Genomic DNA, 26,393 nt, shown 5'->3' with positions numbered 1-26,393 from the left:
AATTTCAGCCTCAGACTAGGCTACAAAGAAAATCCCAATCAGGTGATAGCACGTATGCAAAGAATCATCTCTTACGTTAATATTGACATGGCCTGTTTCAAGGAGCTTTCACATTGTCACTACAATGTGACGTGAATTTTACCAACACCCTGCAGGGAAGCTATGTCCATGGTACCCACGTCGTACGGACGGGAAAACAGAGTCCAAGTATTCAGCAACCTGCCCACAATCCCGGAACCAGAGCTGGGTCCAGTTTCTGGAAACCCAGGGCTTCTGAAAACCATGCCCAGCATATGTGGTCTCACAAACTTATTTTAAAATAAGTGATCTTCTTCTACTCTTTTATAACATCCTGTTTTTCATTGACTTGCACTTTGGGGCTATGTGAATGAGGCAGTAGAGCAATTGGTTTTTTAATTCTAGAGCCAAATGTAGGCAGATTTTGAAGGGGGCTTGGTTCTCCGGGATTCTGTCCTTGACTCACCGTTCCATTTGAGACACTCTTACTGAAGGATCTCATCCATTCTTGTGGTTTGAACTAACAGCCATGTCCTGATGACTTGCAAATTTTCACTTGCAGCTCATTCTCTTCACTGGGTTTCAAATACACACTGCCTCCCAGGCATCTGCCCGGAGTGGATCTCAGGTACCTGCCATATCACACTTCTGAACTCATCTTCATCTTCTGCTAAGATCTCTCCTGCTAATGGCACCACCATCCAGTCAACCTCCTAGCTACCCGCCTGGGAATGCCTTTTCACCCCCCAGATTCACTCTATTACTCAGTCCAGGAACTCATCGTCTTCTTACCTGGAAAGTCGGAACTGCCTCGAGTCGAATCTTCCCTGCCTGGTTGCTGCCCGCCACATACGTGTCCACGTGTGCTAAACACCCCCATCCAAATAAATATAAACCATAAATCCATCCGGGTCATAAGACGTGCTGAAAATTCTTCAAAGATTTTCCTTTATCTTCTCTATAAAGTCCAAATTTGCTAGTACAGGATCTGTGTGTGATACTATAAGTTTCCTACCAAATAAGGATTCTCCCCCTTATTAATGAGACTCTGATTTCTGGATGGAACATGGCCACCTGTAAAACTGTATTTCTGTATTTCCTCACTTTTATTGCAAGTAGATGCAGTCATGCGACCAACTGCCGGCCAGAATTCCAAGGCCAGAGCTATATAGGATTTCAGGAAGGCCCTTCAGAAGGAGAAGAGCATGGGAAGGCCATGTACTTTAGGCTCTAGTATAACCCAAATTCTTGAAGTTTTCTACTCTACCAACACATTCGCAACAAACTTTCATACATCTCTGCTTTGCTCAAGCCTTGCCCCTACCAAAACACCCTCCTGACCTTTGTTCAGCTTTTAACCTTTCCCATGCCCTTTAGTCCTTCTTACTGTCTCAGACAGGATTACAGAGACGATTGCTGGAGCTTCAGCAATCATTTTGGACCATGAGGTGGCTTTGAAGTTGGCAAAAGAGAAAATACAGTAATCTGCGTCCCGGATGAACCCATGGGGCTTCCATAGCAGACCTGGACTGTCTACCTCCAGGCGTCTTACATGAGAGAGAAGTATGTTTCTGTGTGGTTTAAGCCGTTGCCGTTTGTACATTTCCTGTGATAGGCAATGGTCAAACCCCAAGTGACACAGAATTCAAACATCGCAAGAACAGTAAGCCCTTTGCAGCTCCATTCCTGCTACCCTTCCAGCCTCTTCTTTCAGCACACCCAAACTTTAGGCTCTAGTACAACCAAAATTCTTGCAGTTTTGTACTCTACCAACACATTCACAACAAGCTTTCGTACTGCTCTGATTTGCTCCTGACCTTTGTTCAAACTTTAACCTTTCCCATTCAGCTCAGGCACCACTTCCTCCAGGAAGTTGCTGGAACACTGATCTTAGTTAGACTGAGTGGCCATCCTCTGTGCTTCCCAAATACCCTGGGCCTACTCCAGTTCTGGAACCCGCCTGCCATTGCTTGTGGACGGGCCATCTCTCTCACTTGACAGGAAAAGCTTTGAAGGATAGATGTACACCCCTCCCTCTGTCTACACCTCCTAACACAAGGCCCAGCACCAAGCGGCAGCTCAGTAACTAAGTTCTGATTCCAACCAGGTTTTCCTCACTGAGATGGCGTAAAAATTGCTGAATGCCTCCAAACGCCTTGATTCACTCTTCACCTCAGCAGGTAAAGGTGGGAACCAGACTTTCTAATGGTATTTTTTTTCTGGAGGCAGGAAACTACTGCAGATGAGGAGTAAGGGAATATCGCTGTCTGTGTGCTCCAGACCTGAGCTAGGTCATCTCGAGGTCTCATCTGGCTCCAATAGCTCATAAATCCATTGTTGTGTATAAACACAAAGGCTGGGGCACAAGGAACACGCTGTCAATGGACGTGACCAGCCTTACCTAACTTCTAAATGCATTATTTATGAGGAGGGGCTGATGCAATCCTAAAGCTATCCGCTGACGGAACACTCCAGGATAATGAAATGCCAACTGCGGCCGACGTACCCCCACGCTCGAGCCACCTCGGCTGTCTGTGAAACCCCTGAAGCTGCTGCGCCCTCCTGCTGCTGACGTCTGCCTTTGCCACTCCTTACTCCTCTCTTCACTGGCGACTCTGCTTGAAGGTCACTTTCTTGGGAAAATATTCCCTCTTTCCCTAACAGACTGAACCCCCTGCCTGAGGTTCTCATTCATTGCGCTGCATCTGTTTTTTGAAGCACCGATCACAGCTGCAATTTTATATTAGTATGATCATTCGATTGACACCTTTCTGCCTCCCTGGACCTTACCCTGAACCACTGAGTATTTTGGTTTTGGTCATTGTTGGATCCAGTAAACACTCATTACGTGATCTCTGAAGGCTGTAAAGGGAGCAGAAACTTGGCCGATGGGTCCCGCTGCGGGAAAGGGGAAGCCCACATCTGGAGGCAACGTCAAGCTCCTCTGATAAGCTGGAAAAGCTCTGAGCACTCCCTCGCATCCCTGAAAAAGAATCTCGGGAGTCAAGGATGGCAGTCCCTTTCTTTGAGAGTGCAGGAGCAGTCACTGCATGAGGCTCCATTTGCAGAGCAAGCAAGGTATGACCAGCTAAGAGAAGTGACTACGAAGTTCAGAGTTCCAGCCAAAATCTGTTGTGAAAGTTAGTAAGGTATTGAGAATTCCCGTGGCTGGCACATCCTGGATAAACAATACAAGTAACAGTGACAATTTGTAGCTGTCTTTGCAGCAAGCAGATCAAGACGACGTCGACCTGCTTCCTGGGGGAGAAGGAAAGGTGCAATTGGATGACAGAGCTATTAAGTCTGACTTTCACCTTTATCTAAAAAGAAGATTTTTTTCTCACTAGAATCTGGCAGAATAAATAAAAATACAGAATTGAATTGAATTCCTGTGTAGGTGAGGTAAAAGCAAGAGCCCAGTATTCCAGGCTCAAATGAGAGATAAGCAGGGACTCTGACAGTCTGCTGATAAGAATACTGAGGAGTACCAGAGACCCCAGGACAGGAGAAGGCGCTTAGAGAGGAGCCGCCATAGCTTCCCAGAGGGAGGAGAGAGCAGGGACTCGGGCGTGTAATGCCCATCACTGACCCAACATACCTACTGAGCTGCAGACAGATCACTTGCGCATTCTGGGCTGGCAGAGCCTGGCGTGGAAGCAATGTTCACAGCGGACACTGCTCACCAAGCCCAGCTAAGTGCGGACAACTCAAGTATCTGGAGACAGAGCAGCCCCTGCAGCTACTCACGACACCCTTGAGAAACAAGAAGATGATGCGAGAGACGGGTGTAGGTGAGGTAAAACCTCACACGGGTGCAGTCACTGTGTTCAGAGACTAGATTTTTTTTTTTGGTCTTTTGGCTTGTTTTTTTGAAACAGTCTCACTCTGTCACACTGGGTAGAGTGCTGTGGCATCACAGCTCACACCAACCTCAAACCCCTGGGGTCAAGTGATCTCCTGCCTCAGCTTCCGGAGTAGCTGGGACTATAGGCGCCCACCACAATGCCCAGCTAATTTTTCTGTTTTAATAGAGATGGGGGTCTCTATTAACCACCCCCCCATCTCTATGCTCAGACTAGTCTCAAGCTCCTGAGCTCAGGATATCCATATGCTTCTACCTTTCAGAGTGCTGGGATTACAGGCAGGAACCACCATGCAGGGCCCAGAGATGAGCTCAACGGAGCCTGTCCTGGGGAAGACTGCCAGTCTTCCCAAATACTGAATTAAAAAAAAAAAAAGTCAACATAAGTAAGTAAAAATGTGCTTATGGAGCACATTCTTCTCTCAATTTGATGAGAAATCAAAAGTGATTCTCTTTAAAAGTTAATGTGCTCTTCTTGTAAATCTGAAGTTGGATTTAACAACAACAAAAAAAGATAAGAAACAAAAATGTGCAGTGTAAGCACGGGAGCAGAAGACTGCTTGTCAGAGCTGGCTGTTGGCCTCTGTGGGGCAAGAGCTTCCTTCCTCAATCGGCCAGGTCCACGTCTGGACAGTAGGATAATGAAATACCCCAGGCAGCGCCGATTACTACACACCCAGCATGCCAAGATCTGCGTCAGGCACACAGACAGGCCCAGTCTCGTGAGTTGAAAACTGTGTGTTGAAAAGAGCCGTGTGCCCATGTGTAACCTAGTAAGGAAGAACTGAAATTTAAGCTGTGCCCATCTATGAACTCTTCCTCACCCTCCTCCATGCTCTGTCAAAAATAGTAAACCAAATGTGTGCTGGCTGGTGTAGAGCTATCCGTGACGGCTGAGCTCCCCTGTGACACAGTTTATTAAAACCACAATAGAAAACGGTGTGGGTCATGCTGGTCAATGGGATGTGTGGCCCCTTGTCTCCTCAAGCTTTCTGTAGGGCTTGACTCCAGGAAAAAGTCAGTGCCAGGTGTAAATTACTCATGAGCACTGTCTGGGCTCCCAGTCGGCCAGTAAGCCCAAGACAAAGGAATGAATAGTCTTTGTCCCCTTGGCAAAGCTGCCTTGAAGATTGCCTACGTCCCAGCTTACTCTTCTTGGTTTCTAGGCCATGGCAGGTTCCAGACCTTCCAACCAAAGGCAAAAGGGCAGGGTCTTCTCTTGCTGAATCTCCCGAGAACTGGGCTTCTATTTCTCCATGAAATACAAGTAAGTGTATCCGAGAATGAGGGTCACAATTATGTAAATGTGCCTGGCCTGTGCCCTCTCATACAGGGACAGTCACCCGAGAGAGAGAGAAGGAATTACTATCAGAAGGAGGTGGTTAAGGCACCACCTTCTAAAGTTCCTGTAGCACAGCGGTTTTCAACTGGAACCACAGGAACTGTATTAAAGGGCCGTGGCATTAGGAAGGTTGAGAACCACTCCCTTAGCAGAAGGTACCATCTCTGTAACTTGCTGGAAATTGAACCCACCACTCCTTCCCGTCACTAAAAAAAGAACTCAAATCAGAACTCTATGGTTAGGACACAGGTGGCTTCTGGGAGATAGTCTGAGCTCTGATGAGTCTGTCCAGCACACAAATGATAAACAAGGCTGTCCGATGCTCTCAAGTCTCTCCCGAGGCTCCTGTGTCAAACTCACACCCTCTGTGATCCAAATATGCCCTTTACCGTGGGTGAATACCAAGGTCTTGGCTTTCAAAGGCTTATCCTTAAGACTCTGCTCCCAGCCAGGACACTGAATGGAATTAAATTATCCTGTGAAATAAATCCACAGGATAAAAATAGCATTTGAATCTATCCTAATTAAATGTGCTCCTTTCAAAGTCAACTCTATCAGTTAGACCCTGAATATGAGATTCAAGTCCAAGAGTAAAGTAAAATCAATTCTCAGAATTGAACCACAGATGCCATGCATTAAAATAAAACTTCTCAAGATGGGGGCTGACACTGCTTTACAGACTATGTTAGATTATAGTGCCCACCTGCCGTATTTTTTGAGACAAATGAACACACCAAGAAGTAGTAACATCCAACACAAGAAGACACAGTTGCTGCCTTGTACCAACACTAAAAGCTGGGGCTGGGTGTGGGGCTCACACCTGCAACCCCAGCGCTGTGGGACTGGTGGAGGCAGGAGGCCTGCTTGAGGCCAGGCATTTGAGAAGAGCCTAGGAAACATGGTGAGGCCCCATCTCAACAAAAAATAAATTATCCAGGTACGGTGGCATATGCCTGTAGTCCCAGCTACTTGGGAGGCTGAGGCAAGAGGATCTCTTGAGCTCAGGAGTTTGTGTTTACAGTGAGCTGAGATAATGCCACCACACTCTAGCCTGGGTGACAGCAAGACTCTGTCTCAAAAAAAAAAAAAAAAATACTCAAAGTCTCTGAATAGTCAAGAAAACCTGAGTTTAGACCATACTGATTTTCCTCACTCTGCCTGATTTTTATGAATTAAAGTCACGTTATTTTGGGATGTGGGCCATTCTCACTGGGGTTAGATGATATCTCCCGGTTGTTTTGATTTGCATTTCTCTAATATATAGAGATGATGAACATTTTTTCATGTGTTTGTTAGCCATTCGTCTGTCATCTTTAGAGAAAGTTCTATTCATGTCTCTTGCCCATTGAGATATGGGATTGTTGGCTTTTTTCATGTGGATTAATTTGAGTTCTCTATAGATCCTAGTTATCAAGCTTTTGTCTGATTCAAAATATGCAAATATCCTTTCCCATTGTGTAGGTTGTCTCTTTGCTTTGGTTATTGTCTCCTTAGCTGTACAGAAGCTTTTCAGTTTAATGAAGTCCCATTTGTTTATTTTTGTTGTTGTTGCAATTGCCATGGCAGTCTTCTTCATGAAGTCTTTCCCCAGGCCAATATCTTCCAGTGTTTTTCCTATGCTTTCTTTGAGGATTTTTATTGTTTCGTGCCTTAAATCTCAAAACTGCAGATGCTGGCGTGGATGTGGAGAGAAGGGAACACTTTTACACTGCTGGTGGGACTGCAAACTAGTACAACCTTTCTGGAAGGAAGTATGGAGAAACCTCAAAGCACTCAAGCTAGACCTCCCATTTGATCCTGCAATCCCATTACTGGGCATCTACCCAGAAGGAAAAAAATCCTTTTATCATAAGGACACTTGTACTAGACTGTTTATTGCAGCTCAATTTACAATCGCCAAAATGTGGAAACAGCCTAAATGCCCACCAACCCAGGAATGGATTAACAAGCTGTGGTATATGTATACCATGGAATACTATTCAGCCATTAAAAAAAATGAGACTTTACATCCTTCGTATTAACCTGGATGGAAGTGGAAGACATTATTCTTAGTAAAGCATCACAAGAACGGAGAAGCATGAATCCTATGTACTCAATTTTGATATGAGGACAATTAATGACAATTAAGGTTATGGGGGGGGAGGAAAAGCAGAAAGAGGGACGGAGGGAGGGGGTGGGGCCTTGGTGTGTGTCACACTTTATGGGGGCAAGACATGATTGCAAGAGGGACTTTATCTAACAATTGCAATCAGTGTAACCTGGCTTACTGTACCCTCAATGAATCCCCAACAATGAAAAAATAAATAAATAAAATAAAGTCACGTTATTGCAGCCAACTCTCTCACAGTACTTTAATCTTCAAGGGAGCAGACGGTGGTTAGAACTGTGGCTGAATTTTTTTTTTTTCTTTTACAGTTTTTGGCTGGGACCAGGTTTGAACCTACCACCTCCAGTATATGGGGCTGGCACCCTACTCCTTGAGCAGCCACAGGTGCCGCCCAACTGTGGTTGAATTTTGAGTTCACTACCAATTAGCAGACTGGTTACTAAACCTTCTGAAGTCTTTGTTATTCATCTAAACAATGCAAATTATTATTGTTATATGAGAACATTATTAGGAAGATTAAGCAAGAAATGCAGGTCAAGTGCTGGTCCCATACTAAGTGTTCAGTTCAGCGCTTATTGTTGTTAATGTTATAATTTTGGTTTGAAACAAAGTCCTTGTCAAGTAGGGAAGTCATAATTCTTAAAAACTCAACATGGTGGACAGGGGCTGGCCCCACTGATCTCAGACACTTGTGGAGGGAGAGGCAAGAGGGCAGCTTGAGGCCAGGAGTTTGAGACCAGCCCAGACAGCACAGTGAGACCCCTGTCTTCTTTTTAAAAAAATTAAAATTTAGCCAGGCATGGTGGCATACGCCTGTATTTCTATCCACTCAGCTACTGAGGAGGCTGATGTAGGAGGATCACTTGAGCCCAGGAGTTTAAAGCTACAGTGAGCTTTGATCACACCAATGAACTTGAGCCAGGGCAATAGAAAGAGACCCCCATACCTCCATAAAGAGACTCTATTAATAAAAAATATCAATGTGGAAAAGTCTGTCTTTGTGGAAGCCATGGAGAGGTGACCTAAGCAGAATTCACTACCCCGAGTCTGACACCAATACGGCGAGGGACTCTTTACTCCCTGCCTCGACAGAGATGGTACCAGCAACTTCCACAAATCATTCACTGGCAGACAGGGTCAGTGCTGTGCTAGAGCCACCAGGAGAACACCACAGCCTCGTCACAAAAGCCCAGAACACCACGGCCTCTCCACAAAAGCCCAGAACACCACGGCCTCTCCACAAAAGCCCAGAACACAAGCTGCCCTATGCGACCCATGGCAGCCCCAGGACTTAGGGATGAGCAGAAACTCCAGGCCACCTTTAAACAGGGGACTTGCGCTGGTGTTAACTGGGCCCTGCCTCCCTCCCCAGCCCCACTTGGCACCCCTTCTTGGCTCCACAGCGCCCTGGGTCTATGACAAAAGGGCTACACGTAGGCGGGGCTTTGGGGCGCTGCGCTGGGAACTAATCAGAAGAAACTGCACAGAGCCCTTCCTCTTTCCCTGCCCTCCTAATTCCTTCCGGCATAGTCTGCTGGGCCTACGGCATTCTTTAAAGTCTCACCACTCACTCTCTTCTTATTTTGACTCCCAGGGTATTTAAAGATGTTCACTGTTTTTAAATCTCTATTACACTTTAATAATGATGTCTGGGCAGCACCTGTGGCTCAGTGAGTAGGGCGCCGGCCCCATATACCGAGGGTGGCGGGTTCAAACCCAGCCCCGGCCAAACTGCAACAACAACAAAAAAATAGCCGGGTGTTGTGGTGGGCGCCTGTAGTCCCAGCTACTCGGGAGGCTGAGGCAGGAGAATCGCGTAAGCCCAGGAGTTGGAGGTTGGTGTGAGCCGTGTGACGCCACGGCACTCTACCCGAGGGCCATAAAGTGAGACTCTGTCTCTACAAAAAAAATGATGTCAATACTGTCATGAGTTCACATAAAAGAAGACGCGTTCAGCCAGGCTCATAAAACAGCAAATTCCTATCCTTCAACTCTTCACTTTGGCATTCACGCTCCCAGAATAAAAGAATTTTTCTGCAAGAATAGCAACAATTGCATCTCAAAAGAAAAAAGAAAAAAAGTCTATGAGGTGACCAGTTTATAATGTGATTTAAAGAGTAGGAAAGCACTGACATCAAGAGGAAAAAGAAAAAGCTAAGAATAAAAATTGTCTTAACATTCGGGGTGGTGCCTGTGGCTCAAAGGAGTGGGCTGCTGGCCCCATAGGGCGGGGGTGGTGGGTTCAAACCCAGCCCTGGCCAAAAACTGCAAAAAAAAAAAAAAAAAAATATATATATATATATTGTCTAACATCCACTCATACCCTCCCAACCTTTTCTCTGACTCAAGTTTTATTCGCTATCCACCGAGTTCTGAGATCTAATACCGTCAACCAGATTTTGAGCCCATTCAAAGGACAGTATACTGTGATCAAAAGATTGTGTGTCAAGAAATGGAATCAAATGATACTCAGAGCTCATGATTCTTATTTATAGCAATTTAGGACAACAGTTACCCACACTTTTCAGGTAAGGTATGGATTCCTAAGACTCAACCAACCCATGATCGACCAATTTACTTGAAATGTTAAGATGAGGGGGAACAAAATGGGTTTAGACCTTGCAGGGCCTGGCTCTACTCCACCAGGCCCACGAATAGTCTTTCCCCAGCCTCTCAGGTCTACTGCATGGATAGCAGAGTGGGCAACTTTGAGGTGGAGGAAGTGTTCGTTACTATGGTATCCATTTATCCTGACGGACACTTAGAACTCTTGTGACTTTAATTCTGAAAAGATTTCATTTGATCATCAAGGGCAGTGGAAGGACGGAGGAAGCCAGGAGAGGGGGCAGGGTATGAAGGAAGAGAAGACTCACCGATAGATGATCCCTTTCTCGTGGAGGAACATGAGCGCCGAAATGATCTCCGCAGCATAGAAACGAGCCCTCGCTTCATCAAAACGACGGGACTTCTGAATGTGGAACATCAGGTCGCCCCCATTCACAAACTCCATCACGAAGAAGAGACGGTCCTGGAGGAAAACACGAGAGGGGCCCAGTGTGGTGTGGCCATCGGCAGGGAGGTCAGCGGGCGTCACTCTCCCAGGGGCACGGCATGGGGGAGAGAGTGCCAAATGGAGATAGTCAACCAAACATCCCAACAGCAGGGCTGGGAGCAGCGCTCGGGGGTGCTCTGGAAGAGGCTGCTGGGGCCTCCTACAGGTAATTCCACACAACCCGGAGTTCCTACATGAAATCAGCAGTAGAGACGGCATCAGAAGCCCATGGTTCTGGGTCAGCTCTGCATCCTGAAGGCCGTGGAACTGCACAGAGCAGCACAAACGAAAAGCTGAGTGACTTTCTATAGATGCTGGTGCTCACAGTGAGCAGAGAGCACTCACAGAGAGGCCCAGGAGGAGAAAGCCCTTCAGACGGGTTGGCCAGACACAAGGCGAGAGGCAGCCCCTGAGGAACCTCCTGGGTGGAAATTCCATTTGGCTGATCAAAGGATTACAGCTCAAGCGTGGGAACACAGACAGGGCCAAAGGGGCAAATTCCACCCCACTTGATAGACCCCTTAACCTCGCAGATGGAGGCGACTCTGAAAGTGACTGTGCAGTGTAATTGGTAGATAAGTGGTGTGAACTGAGTGCTGCGGAAACCAGGACTGATTAAGAAAAGAAATGGGTAAGTCTTAATTAAACAGGGATGCCCCTAAAATGTATGGGGTAAAACATTTTGTTTCTAGGAACCTTGATGATCAAGGGGTTTATGAAGATCATGGGTAGCAGGTACTCAGGAGCCAACAGAGAGGGGAGAGAGCAGTCTAGACAGAGTTGAGTGCCCGTTACTTAAAAAGAAGTCACACAAACAAGCAAATCTACAGTCCTAGTCCAGTGAAGGGAAAGCGGAGGAAGTGTGACATGGGGTCCTAAGCCTGGGGCTCAAGGGAGGTCTCCAAGCCTGTGCACTGTGAGCCTGGCTGCAGCACAGGAGTGCGTCCATTCCACACAGGGCCGGGGGTATCCACTGTGGGGGCTGAAGGGCAGGAGGTCATTTTGTGAGGAAACTGGTATTTTACCAAAGGACATGGATACACACAGCCCATCTGTGTTTGGTGTGGGTGTGGCAGGTGCCACCGACTTTGCCCAGAGGGCTTCGGTACAGTCAAGCTGAGCCGGGGGCAGAGTGCCAGGCCCACACCTGCTTACTACTGCTTCACTTCAGTCACCAAGCAGGACAGTTCAACTTGGGACCGCCTCATCCCTAATTTAAGTAACACCTTCATTACAAGGAGAAACATCCCCCGCACCTGTTAGACATCTCTCTCTGCTAACAAGAAGCAAGACTGGGAGTGAAGTGGGAAGGGCAAGGGTCAGAGGCTGCTGGCCTCCATCTGCGGGCGCCTGACCAGGGGAGAGGCAGGAGTGGGTGGGTTGAGCTTTGATGAGCAATGGCTGTCCTGTGTTTTCTAAATGGGAAGGACGCAGATGGAATTAGCAGGTGAGTAACAGGGCGGGGTGGAGAAGTGTGCCAGAGACATCTCAAAAAGTCACCAATGCACCGTAAGTGGTTATGTTGATGCTGCGTCCATTGGAGTGGTGGCCACAGTGGTGAGGGTGATGAGGACTAAGGTGGTTAAGTCACCCGAACATCCCTCAGCAAGGAGGTCAGCCATGCACATGTCTGTTAACCAAACTATTCCCATTTTTCATGCACGTCACTGGCAGTCCCATGAATTCCAGCTGCCCTGGACACCTGACTGCCAGACCTGTGCAGCAGGTGGGTGGCCATCCCCTAGGGTGCTGTCAGGGCACTTGGCAAAAGCTTCTCAGGCCCTTGGCGCATCAGAAAAATAAGGGTTCCACAGGGAATGTCACCATGTCTTGTACACACACACACACACACACACAATTCCCAAATCTATCGTTGAAAAGCCAGACTGTGGGCCAGACTCCAGATCTGGAGGGAGAAATCCTGCCCTCGGGTCTTGCTCCTCCTCCTCTCCCCCTGCCCACGGTCATGGAGGGCAATTCTCCAGAACATGCAGAATCTGGCTGGCCCAGGGGCTGCGGGGCGAGGGGACTGCATGGAGATGGGACCGTGGGCATCAGAACTGAGAAGAGATGGTTCTGCCACACTTTGCTTCTTTCCACTGAGTCTCACTTCTAACCTTGTGCCTGGCACCGCCCAGAACCCAGGGCAGGACCCACAGCCTTCAGGCGACAATCAACTTTTGAAGCAAGCAGCAGGGGAAACAGGCTGAGACACAGACTCAACAAGGATTTAATAAGAAGCAGCGGCCCCTCCTCCCAAAGGCCTCAAAGATGTTGCCAGGTAGGAAAATGAAGGCATGTTTGTTGACAAGCGAAACGCTTTTGCTGAGAGGAGACCCTCTGCTCACCTGCACTTTGTTTACCCTATTTTAAAATTTCTGCTGCAGCCCCATTTCTCAAGATTACTGCTGCAGAGAAGGAGATAAATGACAAAAATCTCCAGTGTTTAGAAAAAAAGACCCACTTATCACTAGGTGGTGGCGGCCGGGAGGGGGGTTGGCGAGCGAGGAGCCGTCCTGAGCGTGCCCTCGGGTCCTGTGGGCAAGTGTGCAGAGAAGCAGTAGTTGCTGCCAAAGCTGCCGCTGCTGGTGGCTCTAATGAAGATATTTAAAAAAAAAAATAAGTTAAAAAAAAAAAAGACCACACATGTGAATGTGCAGAATAATTTCTGCTGTTGCCAAAATGCAGATCTACACAGAAAGGACCAAAAAATCCCTACCGGGTGACAGAAGGCAGCTTTGCGCTGTGGGACCTACAAAGACACTGATGTCTTCTTAATGCTTTTCCGTGATGAGTGTCGCGTGACTCCTACCACTAGAAGCAAACTAACGTCACACGTGCTTCCTCGTTTCATCTGAAAGAAGGGAGAATGGAGGGATGTGCTGGTGAGGTTGTGAGAGCGATTGTTCAGCCAGCGGGAGTCAGAGAGCAGACCGGAAAGAGGACCTTGCTCCCTGCGCCGTACATTAGTAAGGAACACCAGCAAGCGATGGCCTTTCTGTGACGCAACCAGGCCACAACATCAGGCTTTTTGGAACAACATCTGAAACAAGAATCAGTTGGCTTTGGTTTTGGTCCCTAGGGTCTGAGTTCTGTACCAGAGGCTTTTAGCATCTACTGCAACTTTCAGAGACCTTTTATGCTTCCTTTAAGGTTCACAAGGACTAATGTTTCCTGAACACACCCAGGAGGCCAGGGCCCTGGGTAGGGACCAAGTCTCCTAAAGCAGCGGTGCTCAACTTGCGGGTAACAATGAAAACACATCCTGCGTATCAGATATTTACATTACGATTCATAACAGAAGCAAAATTGCAGTTATGAAGAAGCAAGGAAAATAATTTTATGGCTGGGGGTCACCACAACAGGAGGAACCGTATTAAAGGGTCGCAGCCTTAGGAAGGTTGAGAACCACTGCCCTAAAGCAACTGAGACCTCACAGCCACTCTCAGGAAGCCCCCAGACACAGCACACCACCTAGTGTAGTCATCTCACGGGGGCTTCAAGCACAGCGCCTGAGCAGGCTGGAGGCTGGGGTGGGGTCTGGGGAAGCATCTATGAGTAGCTGATTCCCCAGGGGAGGAGCCAGGACAAACAGCAGTGGTCAGGAGAGGGAGACAGGATGTCACAGGCTGGGGATGCTGAGTATGAGGCTTCCTGGTAATCGAACTGCTGTTTTCACCATCAAGTGTCTGTACAAAACACAAAAGGCTTTTTCTAGGGGTGCTTTATTTCACCCCATCCAAGGTTAACCACAACTGCAGACTGAAGGGTTTCAGATCCTAGCAATAAACTGGCTCACTCACCTACTGGTCTCTGCTAGAATTCCGAGCCCAGTCAGTGCCCAGGGTGAAACAGGTGGTAGCTCCGGAGCTTTGCTTGAAAAAGACTCTAGGAAATGTTCAAACCTGTCTCATATAATAAATTATCAGCTATGAAAACAAATCAGTCCAGAGGAATTTTACTCTTCCACATTCAGTGAGTCCGGATAAAAAGCAGAGACCCGTATTTGAAGTTTGAAAGGAGGCAGAAGATAACCCCTCACCTCCCGTTCTCCTCCCCAGTCTGTGCCATGTAAGAACTAGTGTCAGCGATTTCTTGACAGGCACTAACTCACCCTTCACAGACTCAACTAGATGAAGCATATTTTGGGAATCCTGCATTCAGGGAGGAGCTGCATGAAGGATTATGATTGCTGTGAGTCAGTCCTGGGGCAGGGAGGGGTTCCCAAATCCTACCCCAGGTAGAGATGGCAGAGGTGGTTGTTTCTTTATTTAAACCTATGCCTGCAGCCATTTCAGTTTTTATAAACTGTAGCTTCCTAGAAACTGAGCCTGCACATTTGCCCAGCTTTCCCTGAGGCTTGGGCTCCTCTTAGGTAAACACTATCCTGCCCTGCGTGGCCTGCAGCAGCTGGGTTTAACCTCAGTTCTCCAGCCTTTGTCTGTGTATAGCTCTGCCCTTTGTCCCGGCTTCAACCACTCACAAATGCAAGGCATTAATACCAGGTGAGGAACACCTGGGGGAATAAAGCAACTCACAAATGCCTTTGTCCCACCCTGGTCTGAGTTACGGGTGAGTGGTAATAACAGAATTCTTGTTTCCACTTGCTCTAGTTCCATTAACCCACTGAAGCCTGGGCCAAGTTTCTGTCCCTGAACTACTGACTGTCGGTGTAAGTAACACACATTCCCCAAAGTCCTTCATTAAGAATTGTTCTTTGGAGTTAAAACTGCATGAAGAAAAGTTAGAGACAAAACACCTGCAGAGAGGAAAGTGACATGGCAGGTGTTACGAGTGACCAGGTGACACTATCAGCGTGAGCACGGACCAGGGAGGGGCCAGATCCCGTGGTGGTGTCACAGGGGTGGACACGAACGGAGGCCTCTGTTTGGCTCAGAGGGATTCTTTCTCAGCCATGTGGGTAGATGCTGCACATCCTGAGAACCAGCAACTGGCTGGACCAAGCTGGGCCTCCCCAGAGCTTCTTTTCCCACAAAAGCTGGAACTCAGAAAAAGAGGTCTCCATTGAGTCTGGCCTGGGCTGTGTGCAGGGCATTGTGACGCCACGTGATTCCACAATGTGCACATGTGAAATGCCTGGGAGTGGCAGAGCAGTGAAAGCCTGGAGCGGTGGTTGGACGGATGGACAGATGGACGCAGGAAGGAGGAGACAGCCAGCGCTCCTTAGGTCTTCCCGGAGTCGGTCCTCTCAGGGTCCTGCCCGCAGGTTCCAGGAGACAACGCTTGAACCTCCACACCTTTCTTTTCAGTTCTCTTTTTCTTTCCTCCTTCCCTCCCTCCTTTTTTTATTTCTTTCTCTCTGGCTTTTTAGTAGACATAGTCTTAGGTAAGTTTTCTGTTGCTACTAGGGCAATTTTAACTTAAACACATATCAATTTTTTTTTTTTTTTTTGCAGTTTTTTTGGCTGGGGCTGGGTTTGAACCCACCACCTGCGGCATATGGGGCCGGCGCCCTACTCCTTTGAGCCACAGTCACTGCCCCCATATCAATTTTTTAAGGGGCAAGAAGTATTCTGATTTACCAATCTCAGATAATAACACCTATAACTATAGATACATGTGAGGCTTAAGCCAGAAGCAAAGTGCCCAGGCCCAGAAAAGAATCTCAAGTGAGAGAAGCTTCTGGTATAACTGCACCATGCAAAGGTGAGACCCTGTGTCCGGTGCCAAAGTCCCTGGCGACACTCAGAGGAAGCCTGGTGCTGGGCCAGTGACTGAACTCACAGGTTTGCGAGGATTGAATGGATTTAAGCTAAGTCTCAACTGCTGCCTAGCACACAGTGAGTGCTCCAAAAATGTTAACCACTGTCATACTTATTACTCTCGTCACCATTAGCACACCTACTGCTGCTTCAGCTGTGGTGGCCACTGTGTTCCTGGGGACAGGAAGGCCCCTCCCACAGGTGCTGTGAGCCACCGGGTCAGAGGCGGCCTCCCTCACGGCCCTCTCTGCCCAGGGCAGAGTGCTCCCCCACACACATAAACCAGAAGGAAACAGCTGCCCCAAAAGGAATGGGACAGACTCCTAGCCCAGCTGCTGGGGCACAGAGATGTTTCCTGATGCCGTGTGGTAAGGGCCTTGACCTTCCAAGGACTTTTTTATTCTGGGAAGTTTTTACTAAGCAAAGGGGTTATAAAACTAAATGTGACAACCAAAACATATTAACCAAGGCTTCGGTTCCAGTAAGTTTTCTAATTTTCTAAAAATCCGTACAGTCTATTTTAAGGGCTTTGTAATAATAATAATAAGTATTATTATTTTTGTGGCCGAGCAAATGTCCTCCTCTGTGGACAGCAAACACCTCAACAAGACTTTGACAGCAGCTGCTCTCCCCTTCTGTGAAGTCGATTCATCCTTATAACCAGATCGAGAAAGGATTTTTCTGTTTAAAATGAGAATCTCAAGCCTGAACAACATAGTGAGACCCCTTCTCTATTAAAAAAAAAAAAAAAAAGAAAAAACTAGTCCGACATGGTGGTGTGTACCTGTATTCCCTGCTGTTTGGGAGGGTGAGGCAGGAGGATCCTTTGAGTCCAGGAGTCTGAGGTTGCAGCAAGCCATGATCTTACCCCTGCACTCTAGCTGGGGCAACAGAACTCAAAAAACAAAACAAAACAAACAAACAAAAAAACCCCAACAAAACCCCAAACAAAAAAACAAAAAAACACACAGAAAAATAAGAATCTGTAGTTCCTATGACTGGGAGATCTCAATCTCGTTTGAAGATGTATCATTTTGGAAATCAAGGTAGTAAGAAACTATTATGGTATTACAATGAGCATGCAGATGATGTTTTGAAAATAATTCAAAAAATTATTGACCTTGACCTCCTTGGAAGGTCCAGGCCTTTAAAATAACATTTAAAGTTATGAATAATTTAGCTATTGGTTTAAGGCAATGTTAAGCTAGGAGATATATATATTACTTACTTGCCCAAATTCTAAGAACTGTTTCAGAATATTTCTACACAAACCACAAACCCACCCTGTATCGAAAGCTGCGCAATGCTGCTGACAGCTGCGCGCAAGGAGAGGGAAATCTCCAGTAACACACAGCAGCCTGTTGCACTTTTCCTATTTTATTATTTTTCTCAGACACAGTCATCCAGGAGGTAAAAAGAAAGTTCAAGTCAACAGGAAACAGTCACTGACGTCAGAGAGGTCACAGTGGAAAAGCACCTGCTGAGGAAATCGGATTGCACCACGTTTGAACTGGAAACGACTCGAGTTTAACCACATCAAGAAGGATTACAAAGGCTTCAAGGAAGAAGCAATAAGAAGACATTTAATGGCTTCATTTTTTTAAACTTACCATTTTGCACAGCCCATGAGATGTCAGTAGTTAATTCAATCACCCAGCAACCCCTCTGTCAGGCCCACAGGCAAGATACCGCCTGTCTGAGCGCTGAGACGAGTCTCTGGAAGGGTGAAATATGCCTCCAATATAGCAAATTCTTAGGAGCTTGCATTTCAGCCCTGCAGGGACACACCGCTCTGCTCAGAGACTAAGTGTTTTCCTGGTAATCTTGATAGTGAGAGCAGTCTCTTGTAAAGAAACTTGACAAGGCTGACCAGCGTATGTACCAGACCAGGGAAACAAAGATGATTTCACTTGCAGCTTAACACGCTGGGAAACGTCCAGCCCAGGATGTTCTTTATTTAGTATAAATAAGCAGTAAATATATGGCCAGCGATATAGCAAAGTCGGAGCACAAGTCCTCTCTTCTTGATGGAGTGTCTCTAGTGTCTGCTACACACTGTCTAGTATCACATGTCTAGAGTCACTGTGTGGGGCCCTGCCTGGGCTTTGCACACTTGGTCTGTTTTCCACAGAGGACCTAAAGTCTGGAAGGCAAGGCCCAGGTACAGATTCCAAGTGCTGTATCTTTAACAGCAGGAAACACAGTGCCCGGACCACAGTGGGGGCTGGTAAAGCTCAGCCAACTAACATGGCAAGGGACCATTTTTGACTCCTGATAAAATTTAAATTAGAACTTTAGAAAAGAAGGAACTTCCAAGATTAGTTCTACCCAACCATTTTATCTAAGTCAAGTGCAAAGAATTGAAGTGCCTTGTCCGTAGTTTACAAAGTTCATGGAAGAGTTAAGTATGAGAATGAAGTCTGCTGTGGCCACATGGCCGGTCATGAAGTTTCGGTTTTCCTTCTTATAAAAGTAATTATATGTCCACAACGCAAATGGCACACAATTTTAAACTGCACATGAACTTCATGGCCACCCCGTACAGGGAAAATAGAGAGGAAAATAAAGAAAACGAAAATAAAATCAGCCATACCCCTGATAACTGAGATGAAAGTCTATGTGCAAAGAAAAACAAAGAACTTCCAGGGATCTGGAGATTTTAGGGTGAATAAGAAACATACAAGGAAATTTTAACTAATTTTCCTCCTTCTGTCCTAATTATATTTAACATTCTATAGCATGTTAAAAGAAAGAAAAAGAAGAAAAACATATCCTTCCCTTTTCACTGATATTACATAATATTCTTATTTCAATTAGTCATCAAGAGCATGACTTTTTAATAGTTGCGTACTATTCCCTGTTTCTATTTTGTTGTACAATTAGCCAGGTTTTTAATTAAATTAATAAAAATAAGAGGGCATGGTATTAATAGTATCATCTCTACACCACGAGAAAGGTCACTTTTATTAGCCTGGTAAAGCAGGCATCTCTGGGTGTGGGTGACTGTGTTCTGGGTGTGGTGTTTTAATCTTAAAGGGCTAATTATTTAGACATCCCTACACCTTCGGAGCACCCCCTGGTGGTTGAGAAGGGTTGAGCAGGTTGAGACTATCACCTGATCAAAAAAAACACAACACGGGCAAGCGCCTGCCTGTGGCTCAAAGGAGTAGGGTGCTGGATATGCTGGAGGTGGTGGGTTCAAACCCAGCCCTGGCCAAAAACTGCAAAAAAAAAAAAAAAAACCCCACATACACTAAAGCTTCAATTCATGAAGAAGAGATCTTGGATGATTATTCACTTAAAAAAAAAAAAAAAAGATTTAGTCTTTTCCGCAACAGCGTTTCTTTATGTCATTATTTCACATAGTGCCGTTCTCTTTATATTTTGGTTCAGGTACCAAATAGGAGCAGGTCTACTGAAAACACGGACTTAGCTTGGGGAGGACTGTAGCATAAACAGTACAGATACTGTTTCGTTTATTTAGATCAATGTTTACGACAGAGATCCCTAAACTTTGCAACCTTCTAAATACAGCCAAGATTTCATCTCTCCTCTGATCTGTGTATGAATTAGATATTTTTGCCTTGTGAGAGGTTTAAGGTTATAGTTGTCTGATTAGACCTTTCGCCTAGTTAGAGAAGTTGAGGAATGGCCGAGGATATCCCATATCCTGGCCTCAAGGATCATGCCTGGGGATGCAATGGCAGAGAATCTGTTCCCATGGTGACTGATGACCTACTGACCGAAGTCCCCTTTGGAAGGTGCCTCTCATGTGCTAGGTGAGTCTGGTTTGTCCACTGCAGCTGTGACAAGCTCTCCTCTGGCCCTCTGACTGGAGTACGAGATCTGTTCGAGCAAACAACTCACAATCTCTTCCCAAACCGTTTTTACAATCTGGCCTAAATATTGATCTCCAGCGCCCACTGAGGAAGACGCCAACCTTTTGGCTTCTCTGCACCACATTGGAAGAAGAGTCGTCTCGGGCTACATGTTAAATACACAAACACTAACGACAGCTGATGAACGAAAAAAAGAAAAAGAAAAAGAAAGGTCCGTGCCCAATGTTCATGCTGTCTGACACCGGAGATAAGTATGACGGTCCTCACATAATCAGCATCGTGGCCCTTAGGTTGGACACCCAAGGTACGGAGACTATTAAAAGACCTATAGCTCTAAAAGACTGGGGGGTGGGGGTGGGTGGGTGATCAGAAACAGATGAAAAGGTTTACACCCGGGAGAGGACACTGTTACCTTCATAAGGAAGCTGCAGTTACCTATACGGAGTTCAGAGGGGCCCTGGACACCCCAAAGATGAGACAGGTACAAGGGTGGTGGCACCAGCAATCTCACGCCAGACCCAACAGACAGCTTTGAGTCTTTTGGTGAACTGACATTATCTCGGCACTTCATTTCCCCTCCTATGACACCACTTACATCTGATTCTTTCTGTTTTTCTCGCCCTTCCCTAGCCATACTTAGAATTCCTTCTTTAGCTTTCCCTTCTTCCCCCTCTATAACCACTCACTGAAAGGTTTTATATTATAGTTTCTACGTACCGAGAGGACACGGATGACACTGAAATCTAATCTTCCCTCTGAACGAAGCACCTGACAGACAAGCGTCTCACTGCTGGATTTCCCCACACCGAGCTCATTACACTGTTCTCTCTAACCTCCTACTGGGCAGAAGCTCGGCCACTTCTCCTACAAAGTCCTGTCACACCTACCGCCATAGCTTTCCCGGCCTTGGGACAGGCAGGCCCAGAGGCCAGTGGTCAGCATCCTTGCCAGGTCTGCTGCTGCTCGCCTCCTTCTGCATAGGAACCAGACAGAGTTTTCTAAAATGCAGCTCCTCTGTGGCTCCCTCACTGAAAAGGGTCTATTGGCTCCTTTCACCTGCACAATGGAGTCTAAGATCTCAGCAAAAAAAAAAAACCCACAGCCATTGTGACTTGACCAATTTCTTCTACTACAATCCTATCTCAACTAGTCATTTGGAGTTTTCTGGGAGTATCATGCAATTTTAAACCTGTGTGCCTTGGCACTGCTGTTAACCTCCATCTGGGAGGCTGCCTCCTCCTCCTGTACCTGGAGGGCTCCTATTCATCCTGCAAACCCAGCCTGCACAGCCCCCATTCTGGAAAGCCCTTCCAACCTCCGCAGGGACCAGCAACGACTTTCTTTTCTATCACACGGTGTTATGATAACTTTTGACTCTAAGTAATTAAAGGGCAGGACTACATTTTGTTTTTTCTTATCTCTTCGGTCCCTGGCATATAATGTGTACTCCACAAACAGTGAAGGAAGTGAATCAAAAATGCAAGGTGGGTACAATGTGACCGTTCAGTATAGAAACAGCCAACGTCTCTGGGGGTTAGGGTCTAACCCTAGGGTCTTTCAATATTCGGAGGCTCATTGGTCCTGAAGATAGCATTTAAAGTCTCCATACTTTAAACTGAAATGACATTTCCATGTAAGAAAAACATACAAACAACCGAAAAAAAGCCAGCCAGTCGCGCTCTTGCAAAGCATGTTGACGCCGCTGTGGGCAGCCATGTTTCTGCGTGCTGGCCGGGAAACGTTTCTGAAGGTCCTGACGACCTCCGATTGGAACATCTCCAACTATGTGTACCCTACAAAGGATGGAAGCCTGACTTATAGGCACCCCTGAAAGTTCAAGTAGAGAGAATGGTTTTCATGAAACGCCACAGACTCGATGCCTTTTTGGTAAAATGAAAGTAAAATTATTTAATGCCAAAACAGGAGAAGCTGCAGTTTTTCCACTGCTTGCTTTAAAGCAAAACCCATTTTAAAAATATGCTTAGGGGGCGGCGGCTGTGGCTCAGTGAGCAGGGTGCCGGCCCCATACGCCGAGGGTGGCGGGTTCAAACCCAGCCCCGGCCAAACTGCAACAAAAAAAATAGCCGGGCGTTGTGGCGGGTGCCTGTAGTCCCAGCTACTCGGGAGGCTGAGGCAGAAGAATCGCCTAAGCCAAAGAGTTGGAGGTTGCTGTGAGCTCTGTGATGCCACGGCACTCTACCCCAGGGCAATAAAGTGAAACTCTATCTCTCCAAAAAAAAAAAAAAAAAAAAAATATGCTTAGGCACCTAACTTTCTGTTCTCCTCCACCAAGATGCCCCAGGCTCTTATCAAGCTTCCCTGCTGAGAACCGCCAGCGGCCTTCTGACCCTTGAGCACACTGCACAGACCCTGTATGCTTCCGCTGTCCCCTAGCTAGGGGGGCCCTGTCCCCACAAGTGCCACAGTGCAGCCACAGACAGGAGCCTCCAACAGGAACTCTGACTTTCTATAAACTCAGGGAGTGGGGAGGGGGGAGATAACATTTACATTTTTGTAAAAAAGGTCTAACACATATTATTACTTTGGACTCTATAAAAAGAAAAGTGATCTCTAGCCCCTTTGCCTTCTCATAGCGGACAGATCACCTGACAGTCACATAAGACAGTGGTTTTCAGCCAGGAGAGGTTCCTCCCCTCCTAGGAACATGTGGCAAGGTCTGGATACATTTCTGGTTGTCATAGCCGAGGAGGTGCTACTGGTATTGAGTGGGTTAAGGCCAGGGGTGTAGCTGAACTGCCTCCATGCACGGAACAGTCCTCCATAACCAAGAAGTATCCAGCCCCAGTGCTAGCAGTGTGCGAATGCCACCGCACTATGCAAATAAGTGCTTTTTTTTTTTTTTTATGGAAAAGGTGAACATTCACCAGCCACTGTTGGTGAGGTCTGGGTGGCAGAGTAAAGCCCTGAACAAGGTGGATGGCCCTTTCTGCTGCAGATCTGTCCTGACACCCAAGTAAGAAAGACAAAGCAAGAGCAGGTTCAGGTCCTTTGGGCTTCCAGAAGAGAAACGCTAACCAGTCTCCAGGCCAATTCTGCCATATTTGCTCCCAGTTTTTCCTACTTGTGCCCAAATCTTGTGAACTGCTTTGAGCCACTGGTTGTCACTGGTGCAGATGGTCTGGGTTTGCTGCTGGCACGGGCTAGTTCCCGCTTTATGTTCCCTCAGAGAAAACCAAGGTGTCAGCGGCCCCATGCTCCCTGGGGAGCACGGAGACTCAGAGGACAGGAAGCAGACAGGAGCGCTTCCCACACCTGGGCCGCTACGCAGAAATGGTAAAATGTGCGTGGAAGGGAGGGGAGGAGTCTGGCTGCAAGGACTCTCCTCTTTGTTTCAGTTGGGAATCATATATTGCATCATTTTAATGTTTAAAATGTCATGTACTACGGGAACAAAATTAAGGCACTCTGGGGAGAGTTCCAAGACTCCCTTTGCAACGCTTAAGTGATGAATCACTATATACCAGAGGTGGGCAGGAGTGAGCTCCAAGTCCGAGCTCTCTGGCTGTACAAATATACTAAGAATTGGAAGCCTCCCACGGAAAGGAAACAGGAACTCCCTGGGTGGCCCCAAAGAAAAGCCAGGGCAAGTCAAGTCGGGAGGGGAAGGTCTGCTGCGGAGACTGAGCCAAGGTATTAGCTTACAGAGACGGCAGGAAAAGGAACTTGGAAGAGAAGGAAGAGAGTTGGTTTTGTTGGAGCATGTTAATAAGAAGGTGGGCACGGGGGGGCAGGCAGGGTGACCTCGCAGCCCAATGCAAGGCTGCTGGTGACCAGACCTCTCTATCCAGCAGGGTGGGGACGATGGAGCTACAGCAAAAGCAGCACCCTGGGGCTGCCAGCTCCTGCTTCGTCCCCAGTCTAACTCCCATAGCGATACAGAACCCATCACCACCCAGAGGGCTTGGGTTACCCCTCCCCCAATAATCTCCATCAGGTCCCCAGTTCACTACGTTCTCCATACAAATAGGAAGCACGTGATATGTAAATACAGCTTTAAGACCAGCCCACAGACTCCTCCAAGCAGATGGAAGGCTCTGAGCCTGCTCTAAACAAAGATCTAGGAACTGCCACTGGGACCAGACCACCACAGAGGGTCAACAGCTGAGTCTACATGACTGACAACCTGTTCACGAGCTTCAGGCCTCTGAATGGCCCATGAGAACATTGGCTTCTCGAGGGCAGGACCCCTCTGTCCTGTTCACTGCTGTGTCCTCAGGCCTGGCAGCTACGCCTTCCACCTTAAAGGCCCTCAGCCTGCCAGTGGGCAGTGCCCGGTGCGCCAAGGGTGCCTACTCTATGTGACAGGGCTGCGTCTCCTCATGAGAGACCCTGGATCGTGTTGGGCCAAAAAGAGACGGACACAGCTGGGTTCTTACTAGTGATGAGGCAATTATGGAAAACTCAAGTATTTATTTCAAAGCTAAAAAATATTACAGGTTGTGATGTTACATATTACAAGTGTACTGTGTGATTCTGCCTTCTGGGTAGGGTGAATGCCCTCAGCCACCTGCAGGTGTAGCTGAGGGCCTTGTAGGGACAACCTAGTCTGTCTCGGTAGGAGTCAACCCAACTTCCTAGGGACCCACTGGTAGGGGCATGCCCAAGGCTCTGCTTAAACCTATAGCCTCCCCATCTCCTAGCCACTCTGGCTGCCCTTCTGTGGAAATACTGGCTCATAGATAAGGCTTTCCCCCCAGAACCCAGGGTCCATTTCCCACTGCAGTGTAAAGACTTTGTGGGCCACGTGCTGTCTGCCACGCATGGCCGTTTCACGGGCGTTACTCTTCTCAGCCCAACTATGCTGAGGATCGAAAGAACTATTTCTTTTGCTTAACACTCAGTCAGTGTGATCCTGGACTGACTGATTTTTCACTGAACTACTTGGCCGAAAGCCCAACACATTGTCATTCCTGAAGCCAGTCTCGGTGCTGGGTGTTTCCATAACGAGGCCAGAGTGTCCATAACTTGGCAGGTGTCCATAACGTCCCAGTTGTGGTCAGGGAAGACCAGCACCAAGCGATCGCCACCCCAAGAGCTTTCAGTCGTTGTAAAATACAGCGGTAATGCCTCACCCGGTGGAATCCTGGGTCTGTCAGAGGAAATTACACACCAGACCATGTTAGCCAACACAGAGGTGGCCGTCTGCTCCACCTGCAGGTCATCGATGGTAATGACAGCCAGTCACAATAACTGAACAACCGCCAACGGAAAAACAAACCAACTATTTCAAACCCTTTTGTCATGCCAAAAATCTTGGCAGCTCTCTCCAAAGAGACAGAGCCAAAGGAACAGCTTGGACTTGGGGCGCTCTTAGTTCCATTCATTTCCGCGGCCACAAAGTCACAGAGCCGGGCAGCCTGAGAGGACGGAGCAAAGGTTTCAAGTCAAGTCCCCAAAATTCAGAACCTCGAGATGGCCAATGCACATGTTGTCCCCAGAAGATCTGGGTAGGTCACACGCAGTGCTTGCCCCAGAGAGGCAGATCCTGTCTGTGAAAATACATCCTAAAAGAAAGATGGAACGCTGCTAACAAGGTGGAAACACGCAGAGATGGGAAGCTCCACATTCTGGCTCGTTTTCTATTTCGATCTGAGCCCAGGGCAGGCCATATTCTGTGACCCACAGCAGAGCAAACCGCCTGTGTAGCAGTCAGTGCTCAGGGACAGAAGACCTAGTTCCAAACAGAGGAGGGGGAAGATCCTTAGGGATTCTAAGAAAGGCCCAAAGCTATGTACTGTGGGAAACTGCCTTTATTCATGTCTAATGACACTATTCTTTTTTAGCCGTATGTATTGTAGAGAGAAGGAATTTCTATTTATGACATAATGGAAGTGGCATATGAATCTTTTAGCAGGACAACCTGGTCCAGAATCCAGGCGCTTGGCTCCTGCTCGCCTGGGGCGAGCTGTTTGAGCCGTCTGGACCTCAGTCTCCAGACCCTTCAAAGGAGGATGAGGGCATCTCCGCTTTCCTGGATTGTGTGGGGTGCTCCTGAGGTTCAGCAGATATTGATGGCGGCCCACATGCAGGCTTACAGACACTGGTAATGGAAGAGGCACCTAGAACACACGCCAGGGTCACGATGAACTGCCCTTCCTTCCTCACCCCTCCCTCTTGCAAGGCTGGCACCAGGAACCAACCCAATCTCCTGGAGCAGGAACAGAGGCCTCTTCATACCCCTTGTCTCTGGACAGGGAGAAGTCTTCCAGATTTTCTGCTCTCCTTCCCCTTCTCCTCATCTAACCCGTGGTCACGGGGCTGCTGCCCCCCCGCCCCGCCCCCCTCCGCTCTGGATGTCAGAGCAATTCAGAGCAGGGTGAGTGGAGCTGCTCTAGGCAAGTGTGAGCCTCCTCCCCAGCCAGGGGAGCCCGAGAGAGGGCTGGGAGTGTCAGGGCCCACTGCCGCCACCTCCCACACTCTCCCCCACCC

General features: G+C 47.5%; 1 protein-coding gene across 2 annotated transcripts in view; it reads right to left on the bottom strand.

The window, feature by feature from the left end:
- The window catches only part of PRKCH (protein kinase C eta), a 236,819-nt gene that overhangs the window by 58,573 nt on the left and 151,853 nt on the right, over window positions 1–26,393 (bottom strand). For both annotated transcript variants that reach the window (XM_053602045.1, XM_053602046.1), the window contains one exon: window positions 10,203–10,357. In XM_053602045.1, the coding sequence (XP_053458020.1) occupies window positions 10,203–10,357 (155 nt within the window). The remainder of the gene's footprint in view (window positions 1–10,202; window positions 10,358–26,393) is intronic.

Source organism: Nycticebus coucang, chromosome 9 (genome assembly GCF_027406575.1).
Source record: "Nycticebus coucang isolate mNycCou1 chromosome 9, mNycCou1.pri, whole genome shotgun sequence".
NCBI lineage: Eukaryota > Metazoa > Chordata > Mammalia > Primates > Lorisidae > Nycticebus > Nycticebus coucang.
This window is presented reverse-complemented; position numbering and strand designations above follow the sequence as displayed.